The sequence below is a fragment of the Citrus sinensis genome, chromosome 3 (assembly GCF_022201045.2).
Source record: "Citrus sinensis cultivar Valencia sweet orange chromosome 3, DVS_A1.0, whole genome shotgun sequence".
In the NCBI taxonomy this organism is placed as follows: domain Eukaryota; kingdom Viridiplantae; phylum Streptophyta; class Magnoliopsida; order Sapindales; family Rutaceae; genus Citrus; species Citrus sinensis.
The window spans coordinates 49,455,141-49,475,369 of record NC_068558.1 but is presented as its reverse complement, the minus strand read 5'-3'; the positions used below and the strand labels follow the sequence as shown (position 1 = coordinate 49,475,369).

The window sequence follows — 20,229 nt, the reverse complement described above, 5'->3', positions numbered from 1 at the left end:
ATGTAAATAATTAAATAAAATGTGTACTTTATTTTCTAACTTGTGGCTAATGTATTTTCATTCTATTTCAATTACTATTTTGACTTTGGTTAGATGTATATGTGTATATGTGTGTGTGTGTGTGTATAGGTAGGGACATATCTATATATTTATATAAAGTTGGGACTACAAGAGTTGATGTGTCATCACAATTTCTCATCTTTGTATATTCTCTATTATCTAATAAATAGAGAAATTTCTTTCAGATTTAATTTTTCATCTTCTCATAATTAATTTGATTGTTATTACACAATTAATATGTAACAATTCATCAAAAGACCCACTATCTTCTCTAATTGAAACCTTCTTGATCATAAATTAAGCAATAATTTATAAACATTTTTAATCACTCTTCTCCTTTACCTCACCTTAATTTATAAATAGCAACAAAAATATGATATCCCACGTAAACATAAACACAATGTAAAAGAATACAAAATAGTAATGGCTCTAAAATATATGTTTTTTTATTTTGGCCATCACTTGCCTGATCATGGCAAATATTGCAAATGCAATCAGCAGGGATGATCGCCTCAACAACAATATGAAACCAGACTACGATCTTGCAATAAGATTTGAAGCTAGCTGAGGCCTAACGAAGTGCTGGGACGCGTTAATGGAGCTGAAATCACACTGAAATGAGATTGTTATATTCTTCCTTAATAGCCAGGCTGATATTGGCCCTGACTATTGCCGCGCCATTGATATCATCACCCATAATTGCTGGCCTGCAATACTCACCTCTCTCGAATTCACTACTGTGATGCATCTTTTGCTCCTTCTCCAGGTGGCCTCGCAGTGATATATCAGCCTCAGGTTTCCAAGGTTTTGGCTTAGACAAGGTGCATTTATGGCACTTCTATTTCTGTTGTGTTAATTTAACTAATGTAATTTTAAATAATTAAAAAGTTTTTTTGGTTTTAGTTTTGCTTTATTTTTTTTATTTTTTATTTTGGAAGTTTTGCCTCTAAATCGAATAGAATAATTCGTTAAAAGTAGAATAAGAAAAAAAAGATAATATTAAATTTTTTTAAAAGCTGCGTGAGTCGCGGTTCTATTTCCTAGTTATTAAACTAAAAGGAAGAAAATTGAAGGTGGCAAACAAAAGCACCTTTAGTGGGTATGATGGGTAATTGGGTTTTGTATTAAATTTATATGATCCGTTTTTAAATTTATATAGAATGACCAACTTATAAATATACCAGTTCTAGTTATGTATGTAATGTCATTCTCTAAATAAAATTAAAAAATTCTCCCAAATTTTGGACGGCCTACTCCTGGCCACTGTCTGTATTATATTCCTATGATTGTTGCTATGCTTGGATAATAAGAGATTTGGAGTTTGAACCCTACTCATATGAGTTAGAAAGGGAGTTAAATGGTCATTAAAATATAACTTAAAAAACACACACACACACACATCTGTTTTTGCAAGGATATATAATTCTTGTTTGCTTCCTGAAGAGTGACACAGCAACCTCAGCTTTCATTCATTGTACAGCCTTGTCCACTATACTGGTTGTATTGCTTGCTTGCTTAATCCTTGCTTATTCATTTGAGCAGTTTGTCTATGTCAACAACACTAAGGTAGCGTTTACTTTTTGGATTTGATTGGGAATCCTGGGGAGTGGGAATCCTAGGATTGGGAGTGTGGAGTAGGAGTAGGAGTAGGTTGTTTACTTACACTGGAATGGAAGCATGGAATGGAGATCAGAATCCAATTTATGTGTTTACTTTGTCTTGGATTTGGAGTAAATAGTTTCAAATTACAATTTTATCCTTATTTAAAGAATTATAATTTTTAATTACAAAACTAATAAAAAATATATTTAATGAATAATATTTATTTTATTATATTTGTAAATTTATTATAATTATTAATATTCTTAATTATGAACAATAAATTATTAATTGTAATTTTAATATAAAATGAAATGTTATTTTATTTAATATAATTATATTAAATTTATTATTATATAAAATAATAATATAATATTATTTAGTACAAAATTAATATTTTCTTAGAATAAAGTATTTATTATTATTATTAAATAAATATAGTACTATCATTTTTAAAATAAATATAATAATATTATATTTATTAATTCTCTATTAATATAATAATATTATTTTAAAATAATTTTAACTTAGAATCAATGTAAATTATTATTTAGTTAAATATAATATTATTATTTAAATAAATATAATATTATTTATTTTATTTTATTAATTATAAAACATAAAATAAAAAAATGATAGAAATGGGAGAGGTGGGAGTGGATTCCCACTCCCACCTCCCCCAATCGGAGTCCCACTCCCACACCCCACTCCAAAAATGGGTGGGGCCCACGGAGTGGGACTCCCAATCCCTCCCCATTTTAAGTAAGTAAACGCTGGAGTGGGAGGAATCCACACTCCTCACTCCCACTCCAGCAAGTAAACACAACATAAGTGTAATACGAATTCTGTCAAGTGGACATTTCATTATATACTTCAGGATTTGCATCAAACACTTGGTCGTCTTACCATAAAATGTTTATCTGAATGATTGATTAATGTGTACTTTGTGAGGAAATACATTTCTTTTTTTAATAAAATTTTTTTAAGACATTTTCTTCTTTAAGATAATTTTGAGAAATAAGTAATTTTCTCTTTGTACTTAACTTATTTTAGGAGGAATACAACTTATATACAAGGAAAAAAAAAGTTCTCCTATAAGAAATAATTATTATATATAAAAATGTTGGGTTCACTCGCTGATGTAATACAATAATTAACACAGTTTCTAATGTGAGAGAAACAATAAATTTATTGAAAGATTGAATGTTATTGAGATTTTGACCGAATTTCTCTCATTGTCCTTGACAACCATGGTTTTTTTTTAGAGTTTTTCATGTAAATTCTTATATTATGTGATTGGTTTGATTCTCTATTTATTTTCTATTTTCTATTTATTATTTATTCTCTACCCGGTATAGAATCTTGGGTCCTAACATTTATTTACCCAAAATAAGAATTTTTTTTTTCAAAGCTAACTATAAGAGGATAGAGGAAATGGAGGAAGGAGATATAGATTTTATTTTATTTTATTTTAAGGGTGGGCAAAATCCAAAAACACATATTAATTTTTGCTATTGTCTCTCTTAAGATATGAATTCGGGTGGCCAGTCAAAGAAAATTGGTTGAAAAGCAGTCGTTCTCGTTCAAGCAAATCTTAAGTTCATATTTCTTACGCAGTAGTTTTAGTTTCTAATTTCAAGTGAAGCGGACCGTTTTGTACATGCGTACACGTCCAGTACCAATTTAACCGTCATGGTTTCTGACAAAACACCAAAAGACGGTCGTTCTGTTAAGCATGATTTTCTTTTTCCCAGTTTTTTGTAATTATGGACAAAAAGAAAACTTGATAAAGAAGACCATAACATCACGTAAATAATACTTATTATTACGAAATACATAGCTACTTCTAAGTAAAAACAATTAAAGCGACATCGCTTTTTTTTTTTTTTTTTCTCTCCCTCATTTGACTGACTGCTCTGTCCCTGGCCAGAATTTATTCTGTGTATTTATAATGTATTACAATAAAATTCCTTCTAGCACGTACAGTATGGAGATTGGAACATTTCCACGTGTAATCCCGCCGTGATTAATCAAACATAAATAGCAACCCTGCATGATAAAATTATCAATCAGTAGCGTTCATGCATGCATAATAAAAACATAAAAACAGGAAAAAAAAAGAAAGAGAGAGAGAAAAGAGAGAAAGAGAGATAAAGCTATATAGCTAGGGAGAGTACTTGGAACAGTCCGTTTTAGCATCAATCGGAGGGAGAGTAAGTGGGATTCCACATTTCTGTGGAATTAAAGGGATGAGATTTTTATCATAAGGCCCAACGGATGCCAAAGATTTCTGAATACATGTGCATACATCTTTCTTGGCCGCCTGGGATTTTGCTCCATTAGAAATTTTCTGAGCGCCGGAACAGCATGCTGCTGAGGGCTGTTTGGTTTCACCTCTAAGATAACTGAGGCATGGAACTAAGTCAAGAATGACCTCATCACATGAAAGCAAAGAGGGAGCTGCATTGGGTGGAGGGTCAAGGTCTTCAATGGATGAGGCTGACCATGAAAGTAATGCAAGATTTGCTAGGAGTAGGAACACAATTGTCCAATTCATTATTGCTTCTTTTTCTTTTTATTTATATTTGTGTGTTGATTTTTAATTTTGTGAGGGAATAAGGTGATATGTATATATATGTGTGTGTGTGCGCGCCCGCGCGCGTGTGTAATTGTGCATGAGTTCAGTTTCTTCAGGTTGTTGCATGCATATATATCTCGTGATTTTCATATTTAAGTTGTATTGTTTACTTCTTCTACCAGTGACAGGATGGAATAAACATCTTCATATTGTTGGACAAATTGAGGTTGCAATATTTGCAGGGAATGTGTAAGAGTAAAGTGGCATTTTATTTATCGTGCTGGAAATAAATTGCTGTCGTCATGCATCATCGATGAATACTGAAGATAATATATATAAATTTAACAACTTTCTTCGATCGATCTTTTTCTTGCTCAAACAATCTCCATTAATCAGCTGAGGCAACTATTGACATACATCGAATTAGGGGTGGCAAAAAAGCCCGGGCTTGTCCAGGCCCGGCCAAGCCCAGCCCAGGCCCGCGGGCCTAAAGCCCGGCCCGCACGGATGGGCCTGGATATGAGCTCAAAAATTACAAAGCCCACATATATTGGGTCTGGACAAGGGCTTCGCAAAAAAGCCCGGACTTGGCCCGGGCTTTTTAAATTTATGAATAAAAAATAAATTTAATTTAAATAAAAAAGAAAAAATTCAAAATATTAAATTAGTTTAATTTTTTATATTAGTATTTGTTATTTTATTAGGTTGTATTACTAATATTTCATGTATTTGACCATTATTCTATTTATATATTAGATTATTATCTTTAATTTAAATATTTTTTCTTAATTTAAAAAATATTTTATAATTGATTTAAAAAGCCCAAGCCCGGCCCGAGCCCGGCCCAAGCCTGGCCCGAGTTCGGCCCGTCCAAGTTGGGCGGGCTTTTGAAGGGCCTAGGCTTTGTTTGAATGATGCGGGCTTGGGCCTGGGCTTTAAAAAGCCCGGCCCAAGCCCGCAAATTGCCATCCCTACATCGAATGCACATAGAGCTGTGTTGAGATGGGTTTCCTAGCTGGCCACATTGTTATTTTCTTGTCAATATATAGCTAGGTGATTTTTGGTGGTCGATATACACGTTGATCTCAAAATGATAATATTTAATCGACCATACTCCCTCCATATGACCTCTTTTTTTTTTTTTGTCTAAAGATATTTTGGAACTCTTAAGTTAAAATGACATGGAGAATCAGGGGGCTTCTATTTGTAATTTCAAACTTCAGTATCCTAAACCAGCCCTATAACACAATAGAAATTATGCTGTGAACTGCATATTGATATCTATTTACACATATGGGTCAACATCCATAGATTGAATTTGTATTCCAGCCAAACCAGTAGAGAGCCCACCTCATATTACAGAGGGTATGTATTAATTTGAGAGTTTGTGCCAAGTCATTTTAATTTGTTTATTCAAACAGACTGGATCTGGATGCATATGCATATTGCTTTCCTTGCTCTACGTATTACTATAAATTTATGGGAGAAAGAACATGCTAGTGTATTAATTAATTAGTCTTGGAGTTGCATGCATATCCCATACAGGTAGCTATGTCGACCAAGACAAGTCTGATTGTCGGTGCTAATTAATTTACCCAAATGATCATGTTTCCATTATACAATATAATGTTCATCTAACTTTTATATTCTTTTTTAATAATTTTCTATATATATATATATAAGGATGATCTTTTACAATTATTGATCGGAGGGGAGTAAAAAAGGAAAAAAACAAATGAGAAAGGAGATCATAACATCATACATAAATAATAATAATAATAATTTCATTTTTACAAGTATATCTATCAAATACATATATAGCCACTCTAGTTTACGCGACATCGTTTATCAATTATTATTAGACAGACTCATTAGCCAGCTGCTGCATGTCCTTGGACAGAATTTATTTGCGTACGTCTTTGCGTATTGCGATATATATAAAAAAAAACAAATACTTCTTGTTGTTGGCATGCGCAACATGCAGGGAAACATCTCCACGAACAAGTGATCCCGCAGCAATTAATCAAACATAGTAATCCTGCACGAGAAAAAAATATGAATATCAGAAACTTTCATGCACATGCAAATATGCAATTATATATATGTTATGCATGCATTAAAAATAAGCAAAAGAAAAGAGAAGAAAAAGCTAAAGCTAGCTATAGTGGTTAGGGGTGCGTAGCTACGGTGAATCCTATAATACATATATAATAGGATTCACAGTACGTACGTACTTGGAACACTTGGTTTTAGCATCAACTGGAGGGAGAGTAAAATTGATTCCACATTTCTTGGGAATTGAAGGGATGCAACTTTTAGCATAATGGTCAACACCCCGCAAACATCTCTGAATACATTTGCATAAAGCTTTTTTATCCGCCTTGGTTTTTACGTGCTTAGAAATTTTCTTAACGCCGCGGCAACAATCTTTTGAGGGGTGTTTGCTTTTACCTTTAATATAATGAAGGCATGGAGCAAACCTTTTCTCCACCTTATGACACTCAACCCTAGGGGGAGGGGGATTGGGTGCAGGGCAGTCATCAGAACACGATAATGATTCGGCTGGGCCTGATAATGAGAGTATTCCAAGACCAGTGGCTACCACCAGGAACACAATTGCTGGCCGATTCATTATTACCTCTTTTTTTCTTTTCTTCTGTGTGAAGTTAATGTTTTCTGAGGGAATAAATAAAGATTTTTTTTATATAAAATTTGTGCGCTTGTGCATGCGTTCACTTTTTCAAATTGTTGCACGCAACGCTATTGTTGTGATGGTTTGATGTTGTGTTGTTTACTTCCTCTAGACTGGATGGAAAGCATGTACCCTTCATCTTATTGTTTCTTGGGGAATAATCAAACTGTTTGTAGAATGAAAGAAGCATTTTTTTCGTGCTGGAAATGAACTGCTGTCATGCAATATTTTTTTTCCTGTTCTTTTTGACATTTGTCATGCATCTTGATTCTTATATGCTTCTTCAAAAATGAGGATGAATCAGGTATCTGGTTGCTGCTTAAACAAATATCTGTTTGGGAAAACGGGTATTAATATTGCCACCAAAATAAATCAAACAAATAAAGGTTTAAAAAAACCTTGCCTTCAATTATAAACCAGACGGACCATAGTCGCTACCGAGGTCATAGCAACATGCTTGCCCAGAATTTCCCCCTTGAAACCATTGACGATGTACCCCAGGTTCTCATATTTTCTCCACTGTAATTCTTTGTATTTATCACAGAATGGTAATAATGAATTGTTCCCACCACAGCCATCCTACCAGATTTCTTATCCGAAGATATCTGGGCCTCAAAAATGTTTTAAAACGAAATGGAGGATCAGAGATCTCGTATTTCTATTTTTCAAATTGTGATATCCCAAACAACTCCTATTATACAATAGCAATTAAGCTATGAACAGCATAATGATTCCTATTTACACACCGGTTAACAATGATTGCATTTCTTCACATATCATGGCTTTGACAAATTTCGACCAACAGATTTGAGGTCAGCACCACGCTTTGCATACAAAGAGCCTACAGCCGAGACTTCAGCAGGTGAGGACATGGCAGAAACGGGTTGGAAGTTTGTGTTCCCAACAAACCAGAAGAGAGCCCATTTCAAATTACAGAGGGTGTATTTGAGAGCTTTTGTCCAATTCTCTTGCTTATTAAAGCTCTGCGTGATTGAATAGTTTTCCACCTTGTCATTTTCAATCCTGCAAAATTTGTATAATTGAACAGAGAGAGGGAATCAAGATAAAAACATCCAATTATATTTGTGGTTCCCATTCATACAGATAAGAAAACTTACTTATAGGGCAATTTAAAGCATTTATCTGGTGGAATGTTATTCTCTTGATCCTTAGAATTTGCAAATTCTGCAAAGTCCTTGAGACATGACAAGAACAATGTCATTGCTTTGTCATAGCGAGTGCTCCAAAACAAATTCACTGGACCGAACCTAAGAATATATTCACATTAGTGAAAACACCCAGAAGAGTACAGTGTGAAAAACCAACAATTGAAATAGAGGCAGGATCTACAAATGCTTTTTATTTTTTTATTTTATTTTATTTTTTCAATGTCTACAAACTTAATATAAGGACATCTCCAAATTCAAATTAACTGGTCAACTATTAGATCAAATCGCACTTTATGCACCATGTACCAAAAGAATACAGGTTCCACGTTCAACTAATCATTTAACTCATGAATTAGTTCAAAATCGACATCAATGGTGTTGTTAGAACTTACAATTCATAGGTATTGTTGTTGCTGTCCATTATTCGTGGGTAGCTCCCCATTGGAATGATTTTTATCCGATATCTGAAAATCGCTGGCTAAGGATATATCACAATCACATATCATTTTGTAGATAGGTTCAGAGAAAAGTATAAAATTGCTTATTAAGGATGCTTTTATGTGCTTTAAGTTAAGGAGCAAGAACAAGGATTTCTATCGCAGTATGCTCCTAAATACAACAATTTAGTCTTAGAGATGGTTGCCATAACATCCCCAAAATAAGTTGTTCCTACAAAATACCCAGATAAGTAGCTATGTTGCCAAGACAACCTCTGTCTGACATTGTTAGACAATATACGAGACATACTCTATCTAGACCATTAGTGGAATCTAAACATTCATCAACCTCAGTATCTGCCGCAGACTACATTAGTGAATAAATTATCATTCAAGACATAACCATGTGATAAGAAGGTATATGTAATTGGTATCAGGTATACCTTCTAAAGCTGACATGTGAGACTGTTTCGATGAAAACTTTTTCGGTAAAAAATAACACAGGAATAACGAGATATAACTTTCCCAAATGGTTCACACATCTCATGCACCAGGCATGCTGTACAGGCACAACCATCTGCTTAGATGAGGACATACTCAAATGTATGAGCTTTCCAGACTCAACATCATCAATTAAAAGAGCCTACCATCAACAATGACTAGAAAACACAAACTCGTAAAAAAAGGATACGGGAACTTTGGCCGAAAATACTGACACATTGTGTGGAGGAGAAGGCAAGCTTGGCCCCAGGCAGCATTAATCTCATCCCACTCAACCTAAATGTTTCCACAATGTAGTAAACATCAAAAGTTAACCATTATTCCCATCTTATTTAGGGAATATATTTGAGAAAAAAAAACTCAAAATGGAAAGAAAAAAAGGAAGAAATCCTCAGGAAGCCACCAGTATGTAGGAAGCCAATGAAAAATGAAAAAAGAATTCTTACTGGGATTTTAGGAAGCCGTCCAAGCCGAAAATTGTTGATCGTTCCAAATTCTCCATCGTGCCAGATAGGGAAGGCATCATTAAGTACATTAGTTCGCTTCAACAACTCTAAATGTGCTTGTGAAACTTCTATCTTAGACGAAATTGCATCCCTCTCTTCCTGTCAGCAGACAGTTTTTCAATCACAAAAGAAGGGGGTAAAAGATTAATAAAACACTAGAGGCTGACTGATGGTCTTCTTGCAAAAAGATCACAAAATTTGCACTTAAGATGATTAAAAGAAATGTGAATTCTCCAACTATCCAAACCAAAAAAAAAGAAAAAGAAGCATTTCCCTTATCTATTTACAATGTCTTAAAATAAATGTCCGCAGATAAAATACACCGTTATTCTACTGTAACCATCCCCAAAAAAGAATCAATAAAGGATTTTGCAGCACCATTAGGAAAGAAACAACAAAACAATCAAGTGCTTAAGCCCAAGGAGCTTTTTAATCCATTTAACACTAATTTCAATGGATAATGCTAGTGGAGGAAAGACCTATCAACAACTCACCTGATGAGCAATTAATTGAAACTGAAAATTATTGAACTCCTGCCAATACCTGTTAACATTGAATTTGGGAAACATAAGTAAGAACAACTATAGATCTTTGGAGTGTTTCCAGGTAAAAGTGTACAAAATCAGAAAAGAAAGGACTTAAAGCAAAATAAAATGTAGTCAATAACACTATGATTTTATCTGGAAATGCACAAAAGAGACTAGATTAGCTAACTAGTATATGTTAAAAAAATACCGCTCCTCCAGTTCCTTAAACCGTTTAGATTTTAACTCTAGTTCCTTCAGTTCAGCATTTACTTCTGCATTCTGTTTCTCTGTTTCCTCAATTGCTGCTTCCAGTTTTCTTTCCTCTTCCTCAATCTAAATGCCATCAACAAAATATTAAACAAATATTTGACTCAGATGGAAAACATTTAGTCACTACAAGCTTTTTAAGGATTCTTGGATCAATACGGCAGTTTAGAGGAGGAAATCAGTTCATGAAAAGAACAGGGCAGGGGTGGAGACGTTTCTTGCACATATTTAGCCCAAATATTTCTACTTCTAAATTGAAACAAATGTTTACAAAAGTGGAACGCAAAAATGATTTATTGCATCAATAACAAATTTGGATATGCACCTTTAATTTCTCCTTAAGAAAATCGGCTTCACTAAGAACATCTCGGGCTTCTCCCTCCAAGCGCTGAAGGCAGGCTTCATATGCTTCAATGTCCCTGGTAACATCATCAACCTCCTTATCAAGTTTATCAGACAACACCCTCATGCACTCGAGACATAAAGGTTGCTCAACCTGGAAATTGAGAGAGAGAGAGAGAGAGAGAGACAGAGACAGAGATCATAATCCAAATGCCACAAAAAAATCTTCAACAATCAAAGAATAATTGTTAACCAATCCAGAAGCCTTCATATTAGGACACCTGTGTCTGGGATGTGGCAATCTCAAATGCACGCTTCAGAACAGTTATGGTTGAGTGGAACCCGGAGTTGTTCGGCTGCATTGGTCCATTAGTTCCTCCTTCTGGTGGTGGTATATGGGGCCCACCTCCATCTGATGCAGACTCAGATTTATAGATGACTACAAACGATTCATCCATTGCCTTTCCAGACTGACTCGCCTCAGATTGGGCAGATGAGCCACGAGGACGTGGAGGTACCCCATGTGATTGGGGTCTTTGTTTCGGCAACACGACAAAAGAATTGTCCATTCGCGTAGAACCTAACACACTGTTGGACGCATGGATTGAAGAACCATGCATTGCTGCACATGATCATTCAACCAAAGTGATTAGAAACAATTACCCTTCCAAGAAAAATATATGAAAGTTTTGCCACAACACGTTGACATATAGAACTGATTACTAATGAATCATAAACCCACAAGCACGTTTGACAGCTGAAAAGGTGTTCTTGTCTGCATGGGAACACTGCGAATAACTCACATTTGGTGATTTGGGACAATTTAATCTCACAACCAGACTCTAAGAGAGAATAAGTCTACGAATTTTTATTGGCATAATTTTGCAAAATTGGCACAAATGATACAACTCGCCGTTTGAATTGCCGAATAAAACCTCAATCGCCCATATGACTAGATATAGCAATTAAACCAGAAACCCATACACACAAATGCTTGAATTTGTAGTTGATACTCAACAACATGATTCAGTTGGAAACAACTCTAAAATCCACAATCAACAGTAATAACTAATTTAAAATAATCGCAGAAAAAGCAAGAGTAAAGATTTTTTTTTAAAAAAAGACCTAACTGGAGCGAGAAGAGTCGTTCAAGTACTTGTCGGCGTAAGAGTCGACGCCGACGATGCAAAGGAAGTGGCGACAGTTCTGGCAAACCCATCGAGGTACATTGGGATCCACGGACAAGGTCCGACCCTTATCCGGTGCGTCCTCTTTCTTCATTATATCCTGATTCGACTAATCTTCTCTTTATGCAGCTGAAAAAAAATTCCAACCTGGTTCTTCGCCGAGCTCGACGATGAGAATGAAATCAAATCCTAATCAACAATCATTCCCTTTTAATTAAAAAAAAATCCCCTTTTAGGATGATCGGGTAAAGTACACGTGTTCCGGGACTCGGGTCTTATTTACATCCGATTTTCTTTCGTATTTGGCCACACTTAAACGCATCGTTTGAAGCACGTAATCGACAGTGTGGTGTCGCGTCAGCAAAAAGAAAAATCTTCTTTGTCCCGCCTCCTAATGATCACTGGGCCCACCGGATTATACCGTATACTTCTAGGAATTCCGGTTTAGAATTACACATGTGCCTCTTTTTATCATTTTCTGAAATAGGAACATTGTTTTTGAATTTGTTCAGATTGATCCTCTCAAAGACCAAACACCCTACAGTGTTTACGGTTCCTAACTTCCTATCAAACATTCCAAAAAAAAAAAAGAACACCTACAGTTGCGTGCACAGTTGACATTTTGAGAGTCATTCGTCAAAACTCATTTAATTCAATGCTGGGTAAGAAATTAAGAATGCAGCGTTTGTTTGGTATTGTTTTCTTAACCCTCATTTTTCATTTTGTAAAAATAGAAAATAAAATATTTAAAAATGTTTTGTGAGGGTTAGAAATAATTTTTTATGAAAATAATTGTATTTGTTTTATAATAATGACAAAAATATTAAAAAAATTATGATTGGATATGCACAATTGTATATTTTATAGTGTTGTATGTGTCATACTATTATTGAGAGAGCTCTTTGATGAGATCTACAGTAACTCAATCGAAATATTACACGTGCATTTGAGACTTAATCAGGTCATATTAGAAAATACTAAATTTTAACATCAAAATAATAATAAAATAATTATAAGTGGGCTCCATTAAAGTTATTTAAAAAAATTCCTTTTACTTTCTTCTATTTTTCCACTTTTTCATTTTTAAATACAATTTTCAATATTAACTATCAAATTTGTTTTTAAATTTACCAAAAATTAAATATATTTATATTATAAAATAAACTAAAAAATCAAAACCAAACGCCTGTTTAATTATAGCAAGATGTGTTTTCAGTTTTATTACAAACTTTAAAAAATTATATTTTTATATCAAATAATTAAGATTTGTAATTTTATTACAAACTTAAAAAAAAAGTTTACGTCAATTAAAATTTCCTTAAAATCCTAAAAAAATTAAAATTACAAACTTAAAAAAATTATATTTTTATATCAAATAATTAAGATTTGTAATTTTATTACAAACTTTAAAAAATTATATTTTTATATCAAATAATTAAGATTTGTAATTTTATTACAAACTTAAAAAAATTATTTTAAGATTTGTAATTTTATTTTTTTAAGATTTTAAGAAAATATCAATAATTTGATCATGGTGAAAATAATTATTTTAATTACTTATGAAATTGTAAATATTTAGAATTGTAAATATTGGGGGTAATATTGTCTTTTTAAAGTCAAAAGTTAGTCAATAAAAATTTTAACTAACGGTAGGGGGTCTTTTACAAATAAAATGATTTTCACCATCTACTTGTAACAGCCTCAAACCTCAGGGGAGATTTTTAAAAATTATCCTTACGGCTAAGGTGCAGGGTAGTAGGTAAGGGCCTATTCATACAATTTTAATACCTTCTGTCATTCGTTGATAAAACATATATAACTAGGGATATTTGAACAATATATAAAAATATCCCATTCTGCGTAAAATGAGTATTCCTAAGTAGTTTCTATATACCGGATGGATAGGGAATGGGATAGGATTAGGAGGTCGTGTATAAAATTAGAGATAAAACGCCAACCACCCAAAATATACATCAACAATCGATAATCATTCAAGTTGAAATCAATAATCGATCTAATTTTGTTCAGAAACGAATACCCTCGCACAAGCAAATCAATGGAAGATCAAGCCACCAGCCCGAAGGCACTGCAGCTATTCGTGAAGCTCCTAAACGGCAAAACAACAACCCTAAATTTTACAACCTGCCATGTGTACGGTCACGAGATTAAGAATCGGATCTACGAAGCCACCAAAATTCCCACCCACCTTCAGCGCCTCATCTACTCCGGCCTCCAGTTGAAGGACAGAACCGTAATATCGGATGATCACATCACCTTCAACCTCGTGCTCCGCCTCTTGGGAGGCAAAGGCGGGTTCGGATCGTTACTCCGTGGCGCGGCCACGAAAGCAGGTCAAAAGAAGACGAACAACTTCGACGCGTGTCGCGATATGAGTGGGCGGAGGCTGAGGCACGTGAACGCGGAGAAGAAGTTGGAGGAGTGGAAAGCGGAGGAAGAGGAGAGGAGGCTGGAGAAAATCGCGGAGGAGTTTCTCAAGAAGGCGGCGAAAAAGGGGAAGAAAGGAGTTGGTGATGGAGAAGCGGAGAAGTACGTGAAGAAATATAGAGATGAGTCGGCTGTGTGCATGGCTAAGGTGGAAGAAGCGGTCAGACGGGCATGTGCCGATGGAAAACGAAAGGCGGTGAAGTCGAACGAAATGGAGGCCAAGAGGATGAAGATTTGGTAAGACTTTACTTTCTTATTATTAGTTTTTTTACGGTTTAAATGATTTGTTTTCATTGATGATTGAATTTGTGAAACCCTAAGTTTCTTGGAATTTGAGTTGCTCTACTGTTGATTTCTATGGGATTTTTTTTTAATCCTTAAATCTAAATACCAGGAAATCTGAAATAGAGAAGTACTTTGTTATGCTGATTTCTTTGCTTTGATGAGAAATTTAGGGAAAGTTACAGGACTGTATTTCAAGGTTGTTATGCTTCCTTCTGGTTTATGTGAAACTGAAGTGAAAGGATTGGGAAATACATCATTTTAGTTGTACAATTAAATAACAAATATAGTGCTGTTGGTGTTATTTAGATCTTGAGAAGTTGTTCTTATTGTTTGTTGATGCTTAATACTGTTCATTTTCATAGGATGGGGAAAAGGAAATTGGGTGAAAGTGATGATGAGGATAGCAGTGAGGATGACGACGATGAGGAAAATGAGAAATCCATTGTTCTAAATAATGGGCATCATTCAGATACAAATAAGGAAACTGAGGGGAGTTCGGGTTCGGTTACTGGTGGGAAACAAGATAGAGTGCTTTCTGGTGGAGGTTCGTGTGAGAGTGGTTCTGAGGAAGAGAAAGATATTCTTGTGCAACAAAGCTCAGAATCTGGTGCAGAAGATGTATCTCGTGAGGAGAATGATATGGTTGAACCTGAAATTCATGTAGGAATGGTAATGCAGACTACAAGTACATCATGCTTAGACACTGCATTGGTTTCCGAAACTAAAGCTGCTCAGGCTGAAAAGCATGATTGCTGTGGTGAATTTGCATCTGAAAGTGTGGAGGAAATAATTGGTCAACCCCCAATCCCAAATGTCTTGAATTCAGAAAATGAGGAAAGTAGTGAAAAGAGATCTGTTGATGCTGAACCCAGTGGTTCCTCTGACTCTAAATCTGCAATTAATGATGGGGCAATTGTAGCAAATACAACATTGGCAGAGCTGGAAAGGCCGTTAAATTTTGATGAATTCAATTCAGCAGCTGAGATGGAGGTATGCTTGTGTAGTTAAATTTCTTTTTCTGTTCTTTTTCATCATTTTTGTGATTGACATAATTGATTAGTCTGTTAGCGTTCTGATGCAACCTAGTTACTTTTATTGCATTGAAGTATTCGTTTAACAAAAATAAGACGAGATTATGCCTTATTGCTGATTTCTGTTAATGAGAACAGTATTGGCTTGCCTTATTGCTTAATATTTTAGTCAATGAGAACACCCGTTGGCTTCAACAGCCACTAACTCCTTTATTGTCTTTCTTCGCCTGATATAGGTTCTTGGCCTCGAAAGATTGAAGTCAGAACTTCAAGCGCGTGGGCTGAAATGTGGGGGTACCTTGCAAGAACGTGCTGCCAGGCTTTTCCTACTTAAATCTACACCTGTGGAGAAGCTTCCAAAGAAGTTGCTTGCAAAGAAATGAGAGTTTTATCCAGTCGGCCTTTTATCTGAGCTGGTGCCGCTGTAGCCTTTCTCAAGCACTTTGTTTGCTTCAAAAGAACATGACTAGATTTAAGTGTATGTATCATGTGTTGGCATCTAATGTTACCAGATGTTTTGTTTAACTGAAGTAATGATACTCTGATGCTTGATATGTTTTGGTTAACTGCAGTAATGATACTCTGATGGTTGATGTTGGAAACCTATCAAGTGAGGAAGTAATAAGAAAATAGTTTGTTTGTTCCTCTTCTTTGATTATGACTGGTTAGTTAATTTTTTGCAGCAACTTGATGGTTGGTTAGTTAATTTTGCTTGGACTAAAAATAAGAAAACTTCACGTGATCAATAAAGGGCAAAAAAAAAAGGAAAAGAAAAGACGCCAAACTGCTATTTCTACCCGAAACGCTCAATAATAAACACGCCAAACTGCAATTTCTACCCGAAAACGCTCAATAATAAAATGTTGCGTTTATTTTTTAGATTGAAGTGAGAATTTTTGGATTAAGAGTGTGGAGTGGGAGTGTGAGTAGGGTGCTTACTTAGACTAAATGAAAGTATGAATTGTCAATCAGAATCTTAATTATTTGTTTACTTTGTCTTGGATTGGGAGTAAATTATTTTAAATTATAATTTTATCCTTATGTACAGAATTATAATTTGTAATTAAAAAATTAATATAAAATATTTAGAAAATAAAATAAATATTTTATTATATTTCTAAATTAATAATAATTACTAATATTCTTAATTATGTAAATCATAATTTTTTATTAATTTTAATTTAAATTATGTGAATAAAAATTATTAATAATAGCAACACAAATGAAATATTATTATTGATAATATAGTACAAAATTAATATTTTTTTAGAATAAAATATTTATTATTATTAAATAAATAAATAATTAATATTTATTAAAATTAATGCTTAATATTATTAATTTAAATATAATATTTATTTATTTTTATTTTATTAAATTTAATAAAATAAATATGATATAATTATTATTTTTAATAAATATGATATTATTTATTTATTTATTTTTATAAAAATAAAATAGGAAGAGGGGGGAGTGGATTCCCACTCCCACCTCCTCTCATGGGAGTGGGAATCCCACTCCCCACTCCAAAATTGAATGGGATCCACGGATTCCCACTCCCACTCCCTTCTTTTTTAAGGTAAGTAAATACTGAAGTAGAATGAATCTACACTCCACACTCCCACTCCAAAAAATAAACACTAATTATATAACAGTGCCGGATGCAATTACAGAGAAGAAAAGGTCGGTTCTATTCTACAATGTTAGGGGTTCACAGAACTGGCATGGACAGGCGTTGCAGAATTTCTGCAAACAGGACATTTGTCATTCAATCGGAGCCACTCATCAATGCATTCAGCATGGAAGCAGTGTTTGCATTCTGGTATGCATCTGATTGTCTCTTGGCTGAGGAATTCGGATAAACATATAGGGCAAGCGCTGCTGTTCGGTCCAGGCAGTCGCTTGCTTTCTCCGAGGACTAGCTTTTGAAATGATTCAATGGTGGATTCATCCAGACCCACCGTCATTATGGGTGGCTGAGGTACTACTGCTGTTGGGGTCGAGTTAAGCTGCATGCTGCCAAGGCGACTCCTATCCGTGCAGCATGCACAAATTCCGATTGCAGAAGCGCATATTAGAGCTGGTATCGCAATCGACAGCGCAAGTATTCTGAACACTTGAAGACCACCATTTGATCCCCCTGAAAATTAACATCACTAAGGATCAGCCACCCTTCTGTTTATTACCTATAATCAGGCCGTTTAGTGTACGTAGAAGAATTTTGATAAATTAATAACTTTGGGATTATGAAAATTTTATTAATATAGTGAATATTAATATATCGATAAATTAGTGATTAATTTATAAAGATTATTTCACGTTCATAATAAATTTTTTTATGAAGTATAAATGTAGTATAATTAAATAATATAGTGATTTTATCAAACTTTATAATATAATTATAATTTGATCTTAATTGAATAAATCAATCATTTGATAAAACAATTACATGGAACTCATTTAAAAAGAAAAAAAAATAGAGGCATTATATTTGGTTGATCTTTGTCTTATTTCATATGTTAAGTTAAAACGACTTCTCATATGAAAAGTGTAAAAAAATTAATGACGACACGAACAACAAAGAAAATCATTGACATATATTTTTATACTATTTAGTTTTAAATTAATTAATTAGTTAATTTATACATTAATTGTGTCTTAATAAAAAATAAAATATTTTAAAAATTTATTAAATTATTAATTTACCACGTGGTCTCAAGTTAAAATTTACAAAAACTATTATTTAATCAAAATTATAAATTTACTAAATACTAATTTAACGAGGTTCAATTGACAACTATTTTATTATACTTCTCAAATGTGAATGGAAATGTCGGAATAAGTGTGACTCAATAACAGAAAATTTATAACGAGTTCAACGTGTATCTCGATGCAACGTAAAAGCACCCAACGTGTATCTCGATGCAACGTAAAAGCACCCAACGTGTATCTCGATGCAACGTAAAAGCACCCTTGTATTTTTCCCATAGGCGGCGAAACAATGCAACAAAAACATGGTCATCCAGAAGTCTGCGACTAATTTGGTCCCTTTCAGATGCTATGAAGTCTATGATTTACGTAGTAACATTCAGCACCTAAGAAAAATGAAGGGCCCAAAAAAAATGTACCAAGTAAAACCAATAAAGAAAGCGACCATCACCACCAACTCAGAGCACCTTAAAATAATGCTTGACCACAAATTACCAACATAGAAATTTTGGGTTTTGACTTTTGGCTTTATGAAGAGTAGACATTGTCTTGTAAATCAGAAGGAACAATATTATATGGATTACCCTATGTTACGTTGAATGTAACATACATACACTCACAGCAACAGTGATGGACCTCACCATTAGCATTGTTGCTGTGAGTATGTGTATGTTAGGTTCAACGTAACATAGCACTAATCATATTATATTTAAGTAATGACGTTTTCATTTCCCACATCCCCAGGATCTGACATTGTATTTCGATAGTCACTTTTTCTTTAATCTAATGCCAATAGCTTAAACGCTTGACATGCAATCAAAACAGTGTCTTTAGTTAAGTCAATTGCTTTAATAGGAAAAGAAATTTGCATGTGTGTGTGTGTGTGTATCCCCTGTATTTAAGTTTCTGTGGCCCTTCTTCTGATGGCAATTAGCATTCGATTAATCAAGATTAAGAAAGATAATTACCTGGTTTAGAATTGTTGAAACAACCAATTTCTTGACTATTTCTGCTCTTAAACCCGCAAATTTGACCTCTTGCTTCGCAATCAATGCAATCAGGCAAACTCCATGTTAACGGAAGGTCACTATTAAGGTCAATTATGAATCCTTCGTCATAGTGAACCGGCCTCGAAATTGGAACTGTCAATGTTGAAATTATCTGGCATGAAGATATCATTGAATTCACAAAACTCACGGAAGAAGTTGCTAAAACTGAAGTTGTTGAATTGCTGAGGCAATCGATGGTGGTGAAGCGGGACTTTATGACCTGAGCTGGGCAGCTGAGGAAAGTGTAGTTGTGAGAAACAAAAGTAGCAACGAAAGGAGAGCCGGAGAGATTGAAGCTTTGGAGCCGTTTGGGAAGGCAGTCTTCGGGGTCGTAGAGGTATATTTGTTGAGTGATGTAATTGATGTTGCGGACAAAAAATTCTCCAGAATTAGGAAGCTTGAGCACTGTTATGCCTTGGCTAGTGCAAGTAAGATTGAAACCAGGATAGCTACAGTTTTCGGGCTGCTTGCCGTGAAGTTGGAAGGGGAATCGTACGGGGATATTATCGGCACAAAAATGAACTTGGCAAGATTCTGAATGTATAAAGGAAAAAAGGAAGAAGAGAAAGAAGAAAACTTGTATGATACACATATTGATGATGAATGATGAAGGACTAATTCCAGAGACGAGCAGGACTAGTGGATAATTAAAGATGTTTGGTTTCGGGACTTCGTTGATTAAACTAAAAAACAAACCTGAAGTCAAAGACTATTTTATTTGCTCTAGCTTTCTATGACAGCAACTTCTTTGTAAATTTGCCCATAGGCAATAAGTTCAAGGCAAGTACAAGGGGAAAAGTCTATGCATACAATTTGTAGTACGGCATGCCGACGTATAGTTTGAC

At 34.3% G+C, this 20,229-nt stretch overlaps 5 protein-coding genes across 5 annotated transcripts; 1 reads left to right on the top strand and 4 right to left on the bottom strand.

The window, feature by feature from the left end:
• Positions 1-3,469: 3,469 nt before the first annotated feature.
• On the bottom strand, positions 3,470-4,278 carry LOC127901022 (probable non-specific lipid-transfer protein 2). The gene is made up of 2 exons (XM_052436820.1): positions 3,837-4,278; positions 3,470-3,708 (listed from the first exon to the last, which is right to left on the bottom strand). Exons 1-2 carry the CDS (start codon positions 4,214-4,216, stop codon positions 3,690-3,692), a joined length of 399 nt encoding a protein of 132 aa, XP_052292780.1. The 5' UTR covers positions 4,217-4,278; the 3' UTR covers positions 3,470-3,689.
• Positions 4,279-5,960: 1,682 nt separating this feature from the next.
• Positions 5,961-7,395, bottom strand: LOC112495772 (probable non-specific lipid-transfer protein 2). Its single transcript, XM_025092472.2, has 2 exons — positions 6,472-7,395; positions 5,961-6,275 (listed from the first exon to the last, which is right to left on the bottom strand). Exons 1-2 carry the CDS (start codon positions 6,867-6,869, stop codon positions 6,257-6,259), a joined length of 417 nt encoding a protein of 138 aa, XP_024948240.1. The 5' UTR covers positions 6,870-7,395; the 3' UTR covers positions 5,961-6,256.
• Positions 7,396-7,548: 153 nt separating this feature from the next.
• On the bottom strand, positions 7,549-12,139 carry LOC127901019 (beclin-1-like protein). The gene is made up of 10 exons (XM_052436807.1): positions 11,809-12,139; positions 10,960-11,300; positions 10,662-10,832; positions 10,278-10,402; positions 10,037-10,085; positions 9,483-9,641; positions 9,227-9,312; positions 8,491-8,562; positions 8,048-8,197; positions 7,549-7,952 (listed from the first exon to the last, which is right to left on the bottom strand). The coding sequence occupies exons 1-10, from the start codon at positions 11,957-11,959 to the stop codon at positions 7,706-7,708; spliced, it is 1,551 nt and encodes a 516-aa protein (XP_052292767.1). The 5' UTR covers positions 11,960-12,139; the 3' UTR covers positions 7,549-7,705.
• A 1,615-nt stretch (positions 12,140-13,754) lies between these two features.
• On the top strand, positions 13,755-16,272 carry LOC102619656 (uncharacterized). The gene is made up of 3 exons (XM_006491204.4): positions 13,755-14,547; positions 14,958-15,585; positions 15,863-16,272. Exons 1-3 carry the CDS (start codon positions 13,922-13,924, stop codon positions 16,007-16,009), a joined length of 1,401 nt encoding a protein of 466 aa, XP_006491267.1. The 5' UTR covers positions 13,755-13,921; the 3' UTR covers positions 16,010-16,272.
• Positions 16,273-17,202: 930 nt separating this feature from the next.
• Positions 17,203-20,117, bottom strand: LOC127901021 (putative RING-H2 finger protein ATL21A). Its single transcript, XM_052436817.1, has 2 exons — positions 19,304-20,117; positions 17,203-17,766 (listed from the first exon to the last, which is right to left on the bottom strand). The coding sequence occupies exons 1-2, from the start codon at positions 19,974-19,976 to the stop codon at positions 17,330-17,332; spliced, it is 1,110 nt and encodes a 369-aa protein (XP_052292777.1). The 5' UTR covers positions 19,977-20,117; the 3' UTR covers positions 17,203-17,329.
• Positions 20,118-20,229: the final 112 nt, after the last annotated feature.

What these genes read in the sequence shown, in the direction of transcription:
- LOC112495772 (XM_025092472.2), bottom strand. Translation starts at nt 6,869, where the DNA reads ATGAATCGGCCAGCAATTGTGTTCCTGGTGGTAGCCACTGGTCTTGGA.
- LOC127901022 (XM_052436820.1), bottom strand. Translation starts at nt 4,216, where the DNA reads ATGAATTGGACAATTGTGTTCCTACTCCTAGCAAATCTTGCATTACTT.
- LOC127901021 (XM_052436817.1), bottom strand. Translation starts at nt 19,976, where the DNA reads ATGTGTATCATACAAGTTTTCTTCTTTCTCTTCTTCCTTTTTTCCTTT. An exon ending in TTTCAACAATTCTAAACCAG is followed by an intron (nt 17,767 to 19,303) that starts GTAATTATCTTT and finishes GTTAATTTTCAG; the next exon opens with GGGGATCAAATGGTGGTCTT.
- LOC102619656 (XM_006491204.4), top strand. Translation starts at nt 13,922, where the DNA reads ATGGAAGATCAAGCCACCAGCCCGAAGGCACTGCAGCTATTCGTGAAG. An exon ending in GCCAAGAGGATGAAGATTTG is followed by an intron (nt 14,548 to 14,957) that starts GTAAGACTTTAC and finishes TCATTTTCATAG; the next exon opens with GATGGGGAAAAGGAAATTGG. An exon ending in ATTCAGCAGCTGAGATGGAG is followed by an intron (nt 15,586 to 15,862) that starts GTATGCTTGTGT and finishes CGCCTGATATAG; the next exon opens with GTTCTTGGCCTCGAAAGATT.
- LOC127901019 (XM_052436807.1), bottom strand. Translation starts at nt 11,959, where the DNA reads ATGAAGAAAGAGGACGCACCGGATAAGGGTCGGACCTTGTCCGTGGAT. An exon ending in TTCAATTAATTGCTCATCAG is followed by an intron (nt 9,642 to 10,036) that starts GTGAGTTGTTGA and finishes GTCTGCTGACAG; the next exon opens with GAAGAGAGGGATGCAATTTC. An exon ending in AACAACAATACCTATGAATT is followed by an intron (nt 8,198 to 8,490) that starts GTAAGTTCTAAC and finishes ATATATTCTTAG; the next exon opens with GTTCGGTCCAGTGAATTTGT.